Source organism: Siniperca chuatsi, linkage group LG13 (assembly GCF_020085105.1).
Source record: "Siniperca chuatsi isolate FFG_IHB_CAS linkage group LG13, ASM2008510v1, whole genome shotgun sequence".
Taxonomy (NCBI): domain Eukaryota; kingdom Metazoa; phylum Chordata; class Actinopteri; order Centrarchiformes; family Sinipercidae; genus Siniperca; species Siniperca chuatsi.
Genome location: NC_058054.1, coordinates 24,457,402 through 24,469,987, shown reverse-complemented (window position 1 = coordinate 24,469,987; position 12,586 = coordinate 24,457,402). Strand labels below are relative to the sequence as shown.

Sequence of the window (12,586 nt, the reverse complement as noted above, 5' to 3'; positions counted from 1 at the left end):
GGAACGCTTTTCAGATAGAGCAAGACTAGATATTTAAGTCGAGGGAGGCCTTTCAGAGACAGAAAGAACACTTCAAGGAAAAAGAGGTGTTTCAGGGAGAGCTGGCAGATATGGGTGTTATCATGAAGGCTTTTCAGACGGTGAAAGAGGGAGAAGGCGGCCTTCCAGAGAGGTTGCAGAGATGTGCCTGATAAAGAGAGCATCCATAAAAGAAGCAGTGGATGGAAAGATGAGTCATTCAACAAAGAAGTGGAAATGATGAGAGAGAAAGAAAAAAATGAATGAGTATGTGCACAGAAGGAAAGAGGCAGGCTCATGACTTTAAAGGACCCTATAATCCAGAGCATGACGGACAAGGTTGTGAAGCTATCAGTCAAATCAACAGCTAGCCTACGCTTAGTCTGGACCTGCAGAGTTGATTATGGGAACTGTGGCTGTGGAAAGATTAAATAATACAAAACTACTAAATATGAGAAGCAGACACTGGTCTGGAATGGAAAGCCAGGTCCAAATACAGTGCAGTACACAAACCAGGACATCTATGTGAAGCACTGTTGGCTAGAGAATGTTGGGGTTGCAAAGATAAGTAGGGCAATTAGGCATGCGAATCATTTTAACTGCAGCAGCAGCATTAGTAATTCTCTGTCAATGCTGGGTTTGACAACAAATACAAATGTCATCAATTCTAAACGTTACTTTTTAATCAAAGAAACAATTAGTTGGTGATATGTAATGTCTGAGAATAATTTTTAAGCGATTAAAAACAGCATGTAATTAATGTTTTTGTTGCTCTGCATTTTCTGGAGCCATAATAAATTATAAATATAAATTACGTGTTCATGATGACTAAGAGATCTATTTATGATTACAAAATTATTATTATTCCTTCAGATGCCAGTATTTTAATAACTTGTGAACCTTTTAAGTATTTAATTATGAATGATGAGTTAATTATATAACACTTGGTCTTCCACTATTAGTGAACTGGTAATGATCATTATTGACTGATTTTGATGATTAGTACCCACTGGGTAACAAATAACACAAAACATAAATAAAGAATAATCATGATTTGGTAATCATCTACAGATCATTAGTACCCATAATTCCCAGTTGACCTGTAGAATTAGTAATAATAGTAACCAATGTATTGCATGAATCATGCAATTGTTAGAAAGTTAAGAATGTGTGCAGTGTGAGAGGCCTTTCAAGCCCATTTAAAAAAGAATTGGAAAGTGCTGGAAGCTGTTGAAGACAGAGTAGCCACCCACAGTCATTCAGTGGAGGGGAAAACAGATACAGTACGTGCATACACACACATACACACACATACACACACACACACACACACACACACACACACACATACCTTCAGCCAAAATGAATGTTCCAGGTCATTATTTGTGTCAGACTGGGCTGTGCAAGGGAACCAGGCATCAGTGGGTAGTTTCTCACTCACCTCCAGGTGCTGGTACCTACAGAGCTTCACACAGAACATGGGAAATACACAATGCTAATTATACAATAAATAATTAATCTTGTTTTTAATCCAAAATATCAATGGTAATCTTAACAGATCTTGTTTTACTGTCCAAAAGGTAACCTGGCCTAAGCTGACATTTTATTGTAAAAACTGTTTATCCCATTGGCTATATTGGCACATGATGTCATTTGTGGAACTTTCTTAACTTTTTTCTCATCATTTTTGCTTATGCTTCATTTGTATGTCACCTACTGTGTAGAGGAGCAAGATTGATGTGAGCACATTTCTAAAACTGTGACACAATTTAGAAGCAATGATGGACCTGAGAGGCCTCATGTGATTGCAGACATTTTATGGGAGATGTCAGAGCTGGAAAATGATTGATGTATTTTGTAGTTAAGTTGTAAAAAGAAAGAATGGAGCTATGCCGTATTCAAAGTTGCTGTGCTGTCATAGAAAGTTCTGCCAAAATGTCCTCCAAAGTTATGTACAAAGCCCTTGCTCTTCAGCCTTGTCCTTACCAGTCGCTGCTCAGCTGTGTCACTGTGACTTGAAGAGTTTTGTTACCCTTTGTTAAACCCCCCTTTTTTAAACCTTTTTTACCCTTTTTTTGTCTTGAGTGTGTAAAAACAAGGCTCTTCACTTATAGAATCCATAGTTCAGAATGTTATAATAAAGTAGGCAATGAAAAGGGAGAGTGAGAGAGGCAAAGAGAACAATTGAGAAAGAGAGAGAGAATGTGAGTTAGCAAAAGAGAGCAAAGGGTGGACAGAGATAACTGAAATTCAACTGAGGAATATTACTACTTCTTCTTTGGGAAATATCTCCTTAGGTGGAACTATTGAGGTCTCATGAAAAACTGTTGTCTGTATAACCACAGGCTATAAGAAATATTGATTTAAAAGCATAGACTGTTGTAATATAGTGGAAATTATGCTCCATCTTGAATTTTACATGGGTTATGTTGATTTTAATGGAATTCATTGTATCTGCACTCCATTAGAAGTTGTGCTTTTGCTACTTTATACCCACTGGAAACTAATGTGAATTCTCCCGAACTGAAAAGTTCACCGGATGTCTGGCGTGTTTGGTTCACTTGAATAGTCAGTCAGGACCATGAAATGTACAGTAGTAGAATGGCCATGCATCAGGGCTAGCACTGCTCTGCAACGGAACCATTCTTTCTCTTGATATACACATAGACACACACACAAGAGCACCAGTAATGATGTGAAAAGCTTGTTGTGTCGGTAGAAAATTAAGTGCAATATAAGTAAGGGAGAACTTCTAAATGGTCCATCTCCTTCTGGATATTCACTTCTGTGAGGATTTAGCTGGTTGGTCAAGATTTGCTATCGGCACAGGCAGGAGCCAAAATAAAATGACCAGACTATGGCCAGAATTACTACCAAGTAGTTACTACCTAGATAAAAATAGTACGATGAATACATTGTTCAAGCCAGCTGCTAACATTTTTGCCCCAGAGTTGAGGATGTCCACAATGGCCTCCACGGGGAGTTTATTGTCATCTGGAAGTCTTTTAATTGACCTGTGGTTCATACTTCATACCTTGTTAAGTGATGGCTCCCCAGTGGCGGCATGGGCGGGACAGTGGTTGGGGTCCTGGTGAGAAGCAGTGGCGGTGGATGCCCACTGGTCTGTGTAGCCCAAAGGTGTAAAGTAACCACAGTCCTCAACACTGGAGCCGCGCTCAAACTCCTCACACACGCCGTCACCGTCAAAAACATAACACTGACTAGGTTCACCTTGGGTGATGGAGAGGAGAATGAGAGAGGAAGATTTATGAAAGAATATAAAGCCTGGTTTCTCAATCTGGCAGGGTATACACTCATCCCCCACTGTTAGACTCCCATCCAAATCTATTTGTCAGTGAACCAAATCTGAGCAAATCTATTTTGTATTTTCGTTGGCCACTTTTAATGTTAGCCACGTCAACTCAACCATATCTGACTCTCTTTGCTGTCAACAGACTATAAATTATGGTAAGAAATGAACTTTGACTTCAATTAATTATTGAAGATTTGAAGATCACAATCATTTTATAATGCTAACATGCAGAGAACCTAATATGTGACTTGGCCAGTTAGTTTGATCCCAAAAGCACCTCAATGGGCCATGGGTTTCTAAAAGTCACCAAGTAACAACAGCAGCATTATGTGTTGCAAAGAACTGTCAAAAGTTGTTCCAAGTCTAGTAGAAAACAAAAATACAGACAGGAAGATATTGCTTTCGCTAATAAATTTAGAATTTTATTTCTTATCAAGTCAACTTTTATCAGATGCAATAACATTAAGCGGGGAGGCAACTAATGCAACATTACACAGTTAATTTTTTATGGCATTTTGTTATTGTTGGACAGTTGATTGTAGAGAGTGACAAGAAAACTACGGCTGCCTCTTCTTCGTCAATTATTTGACCAGTTTCTTAGGGCCTTAATGTACAAATTTGCTCTGTCAGAGATGTTTCTGCAGATGACTGAATTCATCTGCAGAGAGAATTTTGGGGAAATGCATTTTTGAGGGTTTTCACTGAATTACATGATTTTTGAAATGCCATGCTAACAAAACTATTTTATAACCAACTTTTAAGGCTGTTTGTGGTATATGACGATATGTTAAGCACACCTTACGTAATTTAAAGCAGTTTTTATGCAGTCAAAAAAAAAAGCTTAACTTATGGTCCACTTACTAGCTTTAACGGAAATTTCAACCAAATTTCATAGTCTTCATCAATGGTTGGAGTTTACTCATTTGTCATGGAGACAGCTTAGCAAGATGCAGAGATGTGGTTTAAAGTTCCCGAAAAAGCTGGTCAGTGGAGTTTTTGATTTGTTGTTTTGTTTTTGTCAAACTACTATCTCTGAAGTAGTTTGAATTAACTTTCAAATCAAGTTTTCATGTACTTTTTCGGCTTGATTTTGTTTCATTTAGTGCAATGTAAAATGTAAGTCTGACTCTTAAGTGATGTGCCATGGAAAAAGCTAAAAAGATGATTTAAGGTTTTGGTAAAAGGTAAAACATACTATATAGCAAAAAACTCACTTCCAATTACAGACAAATCTGATAAAGGTTAATGGAATTTGCTCCTTGGCCAGCAGGTCCCGCAGTATATAAGAGCCAAAGTATATAGGACTTTACTAAGGATGTAATTGATGTCATTTGAATTATAGCAGGAGAAAAATTATACTTCTATATGTACTTCTCGTAATACAGTTGCCCCTGAGCTATAAGCAATGACTATACGGGCAACAGAGTAAGGGTATTGACATAATGTGCAACAGCAGTGAAACACAAAAAGAGTGGGAAGCATGAGCTGAACAACAGCTTGTAATCCAGCAGCTATTGATAAAAAGGGCGGAAAACATCAGACACTTCAGAAGTTTGGCCTCATTAACATGTGGACAGCTGCAGAAGTTAGACAGACAGAGCTGTGTCAACGAGTCGGTGCTGCACAATTGGCTTCAATTAGTCGACGGAAACATGTTTCTGATAAAAGGCAAATAAGGCCTATACAATTCAATGGCATATTGTCATCCCGAGTTCATTTGGCAATGCTACACTAAGTGAACTCACCAAACACCCCACCCCTGCTTTGACAACACCTGTGAAAATGATTAAGTCTTTTCAATTCCAAGTCTGTGTATTTATCAAGCCTCACAAAAGAGAACTACTTGACAATCTTTGACTTACCTATTAAGACCATCTGTTTTTTATTTAAGGTCTGCATGCTGTAATCATATTGTGCAATTTAACCTTTATTTAATCAGGCAGTTAAAAAAATTAAATTAAAAATCTGTGGAATCTATAAAAAACAACTTGAAAGCAGCACTTGCAGCTTGTCCATTGCTTGTCTGTGACAAGATGACTATAAAAGTAGTTGGTGTGGTTACTGCAGAACTATGGTAATTTAAACACAACAATAACGGAGCAAGAGCAAGACAACTCGGCATAGTTGGAGTTAACTGGGTCAAGCAAATGTGGCAAGAAAACCCAAACAAATATTCTGTCTATGACTAAGAAGTACAACTGAATAATTGGTTTTAAGTGTTGCAATTTGTAAAAACCTGTTTTTGCCAAATTGTTTTCCTTCCTTGTCATGATGTCTTTTATTGTAAAACAAGAGATGTAATAGCTTCAGTCACGGCATGGCTAGCCCTGGTGGTAGAGGAGGGGGAATCAGTCTCTGCTTGTTTCCCCCTGACAAATAAATTGTATGGATGATGGAAATTTTAGCCCCGTAACAAGCTCTCATAACACAAACCCTTACACCACACATGAATAACCATCCAGCTGCTAGTGGGAACAATACATGGCCTAAAAAGGAAGCAACTAACGTAGTGTCTCCTCTGAACTAACCTGTCACATCTTCTCAGCAATTTTATGAAGTATTTATGAAATCACCAAAAAGTTGGATATTATAAAAGCCATACTTATTCAACTTAGCTTGTGGCAACTGAGGAGTGTTTGGATGAACATTCCGTTACACAGAGGATGAATTTTAAGGCTGGAGGAACACCACATACCACAACAGTAGAGCTGACTTCTTGTGTCATTGTGGCTAATGTCTGCTCTCCTCTGGCCCAAGTCTTTCAATGAGAAACAGAGACACTTGGAGACACATGGACATGTTAGACGTGACAGGTCTGCAATGTGTATGAGGCTATTAGGGGAGGCGTCAAAACAATATTCAGTGTGTGTCGGTGAATATGTAACTGTGTGTAAGCAAGTATACATGAGTAAACAGCTATTATGACTATGTGAAATCCTGCATGAGGTTCATGTTCTCAATGCGCTCTCTCTGGCTTTACTCTACCACATTGCACTTTTTGAATGTGTTTACCTAATATCAAGGTCAAAAAACACATGTTGACAGAGGCAGTCTTCAGCCTTCTGCTTACAATGGAGTGTTTTCGGTAAACTCCCTTCCATGTTGTGAGGCTTCTGTTGTGGCCTGTCTGCATGCTTCAGACTGGGCGATTGTGCAGACACAAAGTATTGTTGTCCTGTGGTGGAATCACAATCAATGGGTTCATTCTCTGTGGCTTCTTTGTTTGTCTTTGCCATGTTACGCTGCATGTTTTTGGTACTTTTTATTGCTTTTTAAGCACCTGGCCCAGGACTTATATATATATATATATATATATATATATAGATACATAGGGATGGTCTGTAGATCAGTGCATGGCAGTTACTGTTATTCTGTACACATAATGGAAAAGTGGACAGTCATTGCAGACTTAGAGGACCACATTGCATCTATCAGCAATGATCCAGCCTTAATACTACTGCAAATGGTAATTTATGTTCATCTGGATACAGATTCTAGTGAAAAACATAAACTAGAACAAAAGCATAACATAAAACAGAACCTGAGGTTCAGGGTATAAAAGTTAAAGAGCCTCAACAGGTGAATCTTTTTTCAGTAACTCAATCTTGAACACCCACCAAGTTGTTTTCTGGCAGCCACATGACTCACAGAGCCACAAATGAACTGTTTCTTAATGTTTCTCGTCTTACCATAAATCGTTGGTTGTTGATTGTAAGAACAAATCATGCATTCTTGCCTAAACCTCACCAAACATTAACCTGGCCTAAACCCTAACCACAGTTGCTCTTTCCTAATTCTAAGCTTCTTGTTGGGTAAAAAAAAAAAGTTGCCAAGAAAGGACGAGAAATAATTTAACAAACCCCCCCCATAATTTGATTCTGGCAGTCGGAACTACAAGGTGGCCTCCAATCACTTAACTACGGGGTCATTGTAGAACAACTGTCAGAAGCAAAGGCTTTTACAGCTGGTTATGATCTCTCTCACAGGGGAGAGCTGGCCGACTGTTGCAGATGTTATTTGATAATTAAAAACCTATAACTTACTTTAGATAAAGCATATTAAATAAAATGAAAAATGGCAACAATGTCTAACACACAGCTGTTTGTGAGTTGATTTTTGCAAGTGTCCAATCCAAAACTACAATATGATCTTTGATAAAAATCAATAAACTTCATTTATCAGTTTTCACAAGCCTGTATCGATTGCTTGAAATCTTACAAAGGCCAAAACTTACTCAATAAAGGAAACATGCTTGACATGTTTTGAGCTCAAACAGTGTACTTTACTGCTGAAAAGTGTTTTTCTGGTGTTTCTCTGCCAGCCTAATGTCAAAATGCTTCAGATCTCTAAACAAGACTTGTGACTTAGCAAACCAAAAACTTACTTTTTACCCTTCAGCTCATCTGTTTTCTCTTATGTTGCGGTGATGCTACATTAATGGTTTGTGGAGTCAATTCAAGCCAGAAGCTTTTATGTCTTGTAAATTAAATTTGATTGGCTTTATTTTTTTTCTTAATACTGCTGCATGCACAAATGAGCGATTTCTGGCCATTTAGTGACTGCTCTTTTACTCTAAAATACTCTTTATATGGTGGATATGGTATGGACCAGAGATGTGTTTCTTTCTGCAGTGAAGTGAATGGGACTCACTCACCATTACAGTTGAAGCCCATCTCCTTGTGGCATTTCTTAGAGCAGCCATCACCATCCAACAGGTTACTGTCGTCACACTCTTCTGTCCTAGAGAGAGAGCCATCATCATCATCACCACCTTCATTTCAGTGTGTAATTATTTCATCAGTCATGTTAATATATCCACTAAAGTGCACAGACCCCTGTATGAGGCCATCTCCACAGTAGGACTGCCCATGGGTGTATAGCAGAGGTAGGGAGGGAACGCTGAAGAGACCATCTGCTTCCACCTGGATCGTGTACTGGTACTGGACTCCCTGCCCTACAGAGCTGGAGAGGAGAGGAGAGGAGAGGAGAGGAGAGGAGAGGAGAGGAGAGGAGAGGAGAGGAGAGGAGAGGAGAGGGAAAATGGTTTTGTGATTGCTTCACATTATTAAGTAGAAGTCTAATGTTTGTTATGTTCTTCCGAGGAGCAGTAAGCAAGGTTTTTACTACTCTGTTGTACAAACTGATCAAATAATCTTTACAGGCTTGTTGATCAATACCAATGACTCATTCAGTATTTGACAAAATAAGAAAGAATTATTGTAGTTAATGGTGACAGTGCAGTGCATGTTGGCGTAATTCTCTTGCAAATGTCATTGCTTACTTTGTACTATGTAGAGAGGAAGCATTGTATTTGCAGTATGTCCCCCAACAAATCAATTCTGCATGAATCCTGATGGATTCTGCAAATAATGGCTCACGGGACTGCAGCAACAAAAAAGGAACTTGCATTCGTAGTGGCTTCTATCTGTAACCTTGCAGTATGACCTTAAAGCCCCACAGCAGGAAGTGTGTGTAAAGATACCTTGGCTCCAGTGTCGGGACTATTGATCTGTTTTGGTGGGCTGTGTCTATAAAAAGAGCCCCCTCCCTGTTTTTCCAGCACAGATCTACTGCTTCTTTATCCGCCTGGCGCGAAAGTTAACCAGGAGAAGCACAAATCACTCAGTATCTGAGGTGTGTCTGGTTTTTCCAGACTCTACAAATTCCCTTTATTAATTATGGATCAGAGAAGGAAATGAAGAATTTGAAAAACTCCCCCCTTCCCTATTTATCTTTACTGTATCTATATATGGATATATCCTCCAACCTTCTGCCACAGCTCTCTCCCTCTCTGCTCTCAGAAGCTGCTCATTACTTCATGATAATTATGGTGAGGTTTAGGTCATCTTTTCCCCTTTCCCTTGTTGCACTCCGCACTTCCTCCCTACATGCTTAATTCCCCCTTAAACTACGTACTTAATTAGCAAAAAACAATTTTGTAAACTGCTTTTGCAACAAGGCAACACAAATAATATTCCACGACTGGGGTATGCTTGAAACAAGCTAGTTTTGTGCAACCACGTCTGAGAGCAAAGGTGTTTACAGTCATTTCAAACAGCCACTCTCATGGGGGCGAGAATGAATCTACAGATGTGGATAATGGCACACATTTTGTGTGACAGTCTTTCTTCAAAGGCATTCATGGTGTTGCACTCGGTTGTGCACACGAAAGTGATAGGAAATAGTTGTGTGAATAATAAAAAAAGAGAGCTTAAGAGAGAAGTTCAAATGCTGCGTACTTTCTCTCCTCCACACACCTGGTTAATGCTGCATGGAGTGGGCGCGATTGTTTTGGAAAGTGACAAAAAGTGTCAGAAAGATGTGGGTGAGGGGGTTTCAGAGGCTGTTTAACCATTTGACAAGCACTTGGATGGTCACTTCGGATGATCAATACCTTCGGAAACCCCCTACCCGCACACCTTTCCAGTGTCAGATTGGGGGGCGGCGGCGGCGGCTGTGTCTGACCATTTCTCTAACTTTCTGAAACCAACAATATGACATTCATACCCACTTCACGTCGTGATGGGCCAGCTGTGTGAGGGTGAAAAGGAGCCAGGGTTTGAACTTCTCTCTCTAGCTCTCTTTTTTCATTTGTTACACAACTATTTGTGACACTTTTCATGTGAACAACCAAGTGCAACACTATGAATGTCATCCAGGAGAGACTGTCTGAAAATCTGCACCCCATATATAAACAATATTGCATCTACCCCCTCGCTGTGATGGCCGGTCTTGTGTCAAAGTCTGCTCCCCCTTCAGATAGTGTTTCCCTCCCGTAAGAATGGTGTTTCCCGTAGCACCCCCCTCCGTGGTTGGGGTCACACAGCGATGGGGAAACAGACTTTGACTTCCAGTGTGGCTGTTTGGAACAACTCTGAACAGTTTAGATTTCCTTACGGACTAGTTCTGATCGAGCATAACCAGATCCTAACTGTTCAAATCCTCACTGAAGCCAAAAGGATGATTTCCCTTCTCAGCTTGTATTATTTATACAGCAAACTTCATTCATTGGTTCACTCATGGGTTTGAAAATGACTTCAATGTACAATCACAGAATACCTGATTAACAAAGATGTCTGAAACACTTTTCAGACACCAAGTTGTAATCACCCTGGATAGTAACATTTTATTGTGAAGTTTTTTGATTAATTGAGCAGTCGTGCTTGTCCTCCTCATTCTTTCCCTCTCTGTGTTCTTCTCCGTCAGCCTGTGCTAACCATGGTGCAAGTTCAGCAGGAGGAAACGGCTAAGGACCAGATCCAAGCAGTCACTGATGTTTATGGCCTCTGCTGCTCACATTTGGTTCATATTCCAAAAAAAAAAAAAGAAAAAAAATATGCCTCTTACTTTGCTTCACTTCTGCTGTGCTGTTGTCTCCCTCTGTCCTCTCACCCTCACTCACCCCTTGCTTCTCCCTACCTCACCTTCAGTATCTTCCACTTTAAGTTTCATTGCTCTTCCTCCCACTCCTCTCTTTTGTGTCTCTCTCTGTACGCTTATCTACATCTTTTCCAATTCCCTTTGTCTCCCCCTCTCTCTTCTTTTTCATCTTCTCTTCTCTCCATTATCCCGCCCTCCCTTGCTCCCTCTCCCTTCTTTTCCAAACTCATTGCTCTGAAACACTCTCTTCTCCTCACATCAACCCCTCTCTGCCCTCCTCAGTCCCACATAACTCAATCCCCACTGGTTCTTACATCTTTTTGCACTTAGACACAGCTTGTGTAACATAGGAGACGTGTTCCCTGAAAAATAAACTGTTTTTGAAGCTTTGTCCACCTAACATCCTCCCTGCTCTGTAAGAAAGCAACAGCTTCTCAGAAATTGTGCCACAACATTTGAAATCAGCCCCAAATGATCTGCAGTCATGTGGCACAACTGTCATATCCTGGCAGGTTCTCATCAGCTTTTTGTGTAAAAGTTATATCAGAAAAGCACAGGAGTAGAGAGATTTAGCGTATTTTTTTGGAGGGCTGCTATTTGGTGAGATAAAAAACTGCCTTTTGGGTTTACATTTGGATTCCGGTAATCATTTGGACACCTCACAGTACAAGACAGGATGCTATACAAACTGATTCAACTTAGTCCCAAAACATCAGCATGCTTTTGATTGAGTATATGCTTGTTGAAACAGATTTGGATCAGTAGCCACAGCTCGGCATCCCCATGTTGAAAACATTTGTGTTCAGTCTTTTCAAGCAGAACCAGACAAACACTTTTGAGAGACAGATAACTGTGGATTAGCAGATCTGAGGACACACACACACACCACTGCTGTGGAACTTATGTTGGCCCTAAATTACTTTTTTTTACCCACAGTCTTATTTTCCTCTGAGCTGCTGGTGTCTGACAAGGCAGTGAGTATGTCTACATGTGTTTCTGTGTGTGGACCCAGCATTACAAGTTGACACCGGCTTCCATGTTATAAATATTGATCTGCACCTGAGAGAAAACCGGACTCGGGAACTTGCCTCAGGTGGAGTCCTGGGTATTTTAGGGTGGTTTGGACATAAAAACAACACACCTGTCAATTCCCATTATGCATTGTGGTTACCTCCTGCATAGCAAATATTCGCCTGATTTATGAATGAAGAATGTCTCTATAAACACATTGCGGGTTGATGCAACACTAATACCACACAAAATATAACACAAAATTGTTGCCTGTTGACCCAGTTCACATGTTTGGAGTTTATTCTCCAGCTGGGGTCACTATTACAATGCATGGCATAATCTTAGAGGTCTGAGTAAATCGTGCAAAATAACACTGAAAACATGACTGTAACATAAATGAATGATTTTGCCTCTATGAACACCTGACTACATTCAGCATCTACCTGTCAGTGAATGTCTGCTGGGTCTGAGGTGAGGGGGATTTGCTGGCAAAGGGTGGCTGCCGGTGAATCCTGTACAGCAGAGGCTGGCAGCTGGAGCACAGAGGGCTGCCGGGGCCTGATGACAACATGGCAGCATCGATCTCCATCTTCTCATCGAAGGTGCAGAGTTTTATGGCGGTGATGGCAGCATTGTGGGTGTCGAGGCGCAAGGTGAGGGGCATGTCGCAAAAGACGTGCTGGGGTCCAAGGTTCATACTTTTCCCCTTGTCTGTTGTCAGCTCGATGTTGGCTATGGCTGGATTGTCTGTGACAGGGAAATACAGATAGAAAGGCTAAATATGTCAGCTGTTATTTCTGTCATTTTGAACTTCAATATCCAACTGTGTTTTACTTTTAACAGAGTAGCAAGGGTTATATCTGG

At 40.2% G+C, this 12,586-nt stretch overlaps 1 protein-coding gene across 2 annotated transcripts in view; it reads right to left on the bottom strand.

The window, feature by feature from the left end:
* pappa2 (pappalysin 2) overlaps window positions 1-12,586 on the bottom strand; it is a 79,915-nt gene that overhangs the window by 34,763 nt on the left and 32,566 nt on the right. For both annotated transcript variants that reach the window (XM_044219826.1, XM_044219827.1), the window contains 5 exons: window positions 12,166-12,469; window positions 8,165-8,293; window positions 7,986-8,071; window positions 3,053-3,249; window positions 1,370-1,483 (listed from right to left, as the gene is read on the bottom strand). In XM_044219826.1, coding sequence (XP_044075761.1) covers window positions 1,370-1,483; window positions 3,053-3,249; window positions 7,986-8,071; window positions 8,165-8,293; window positions 12,166-12,469 — 830 coding nt within the window. The remainder of the gene's footprint in view (window positions 1-1,369; window positions 1,484-3,052; window positions 3,250-7,985; window positions 8,072-8,164; window positions 8,294-12,165; window positions 12,470-12,586) is intronic.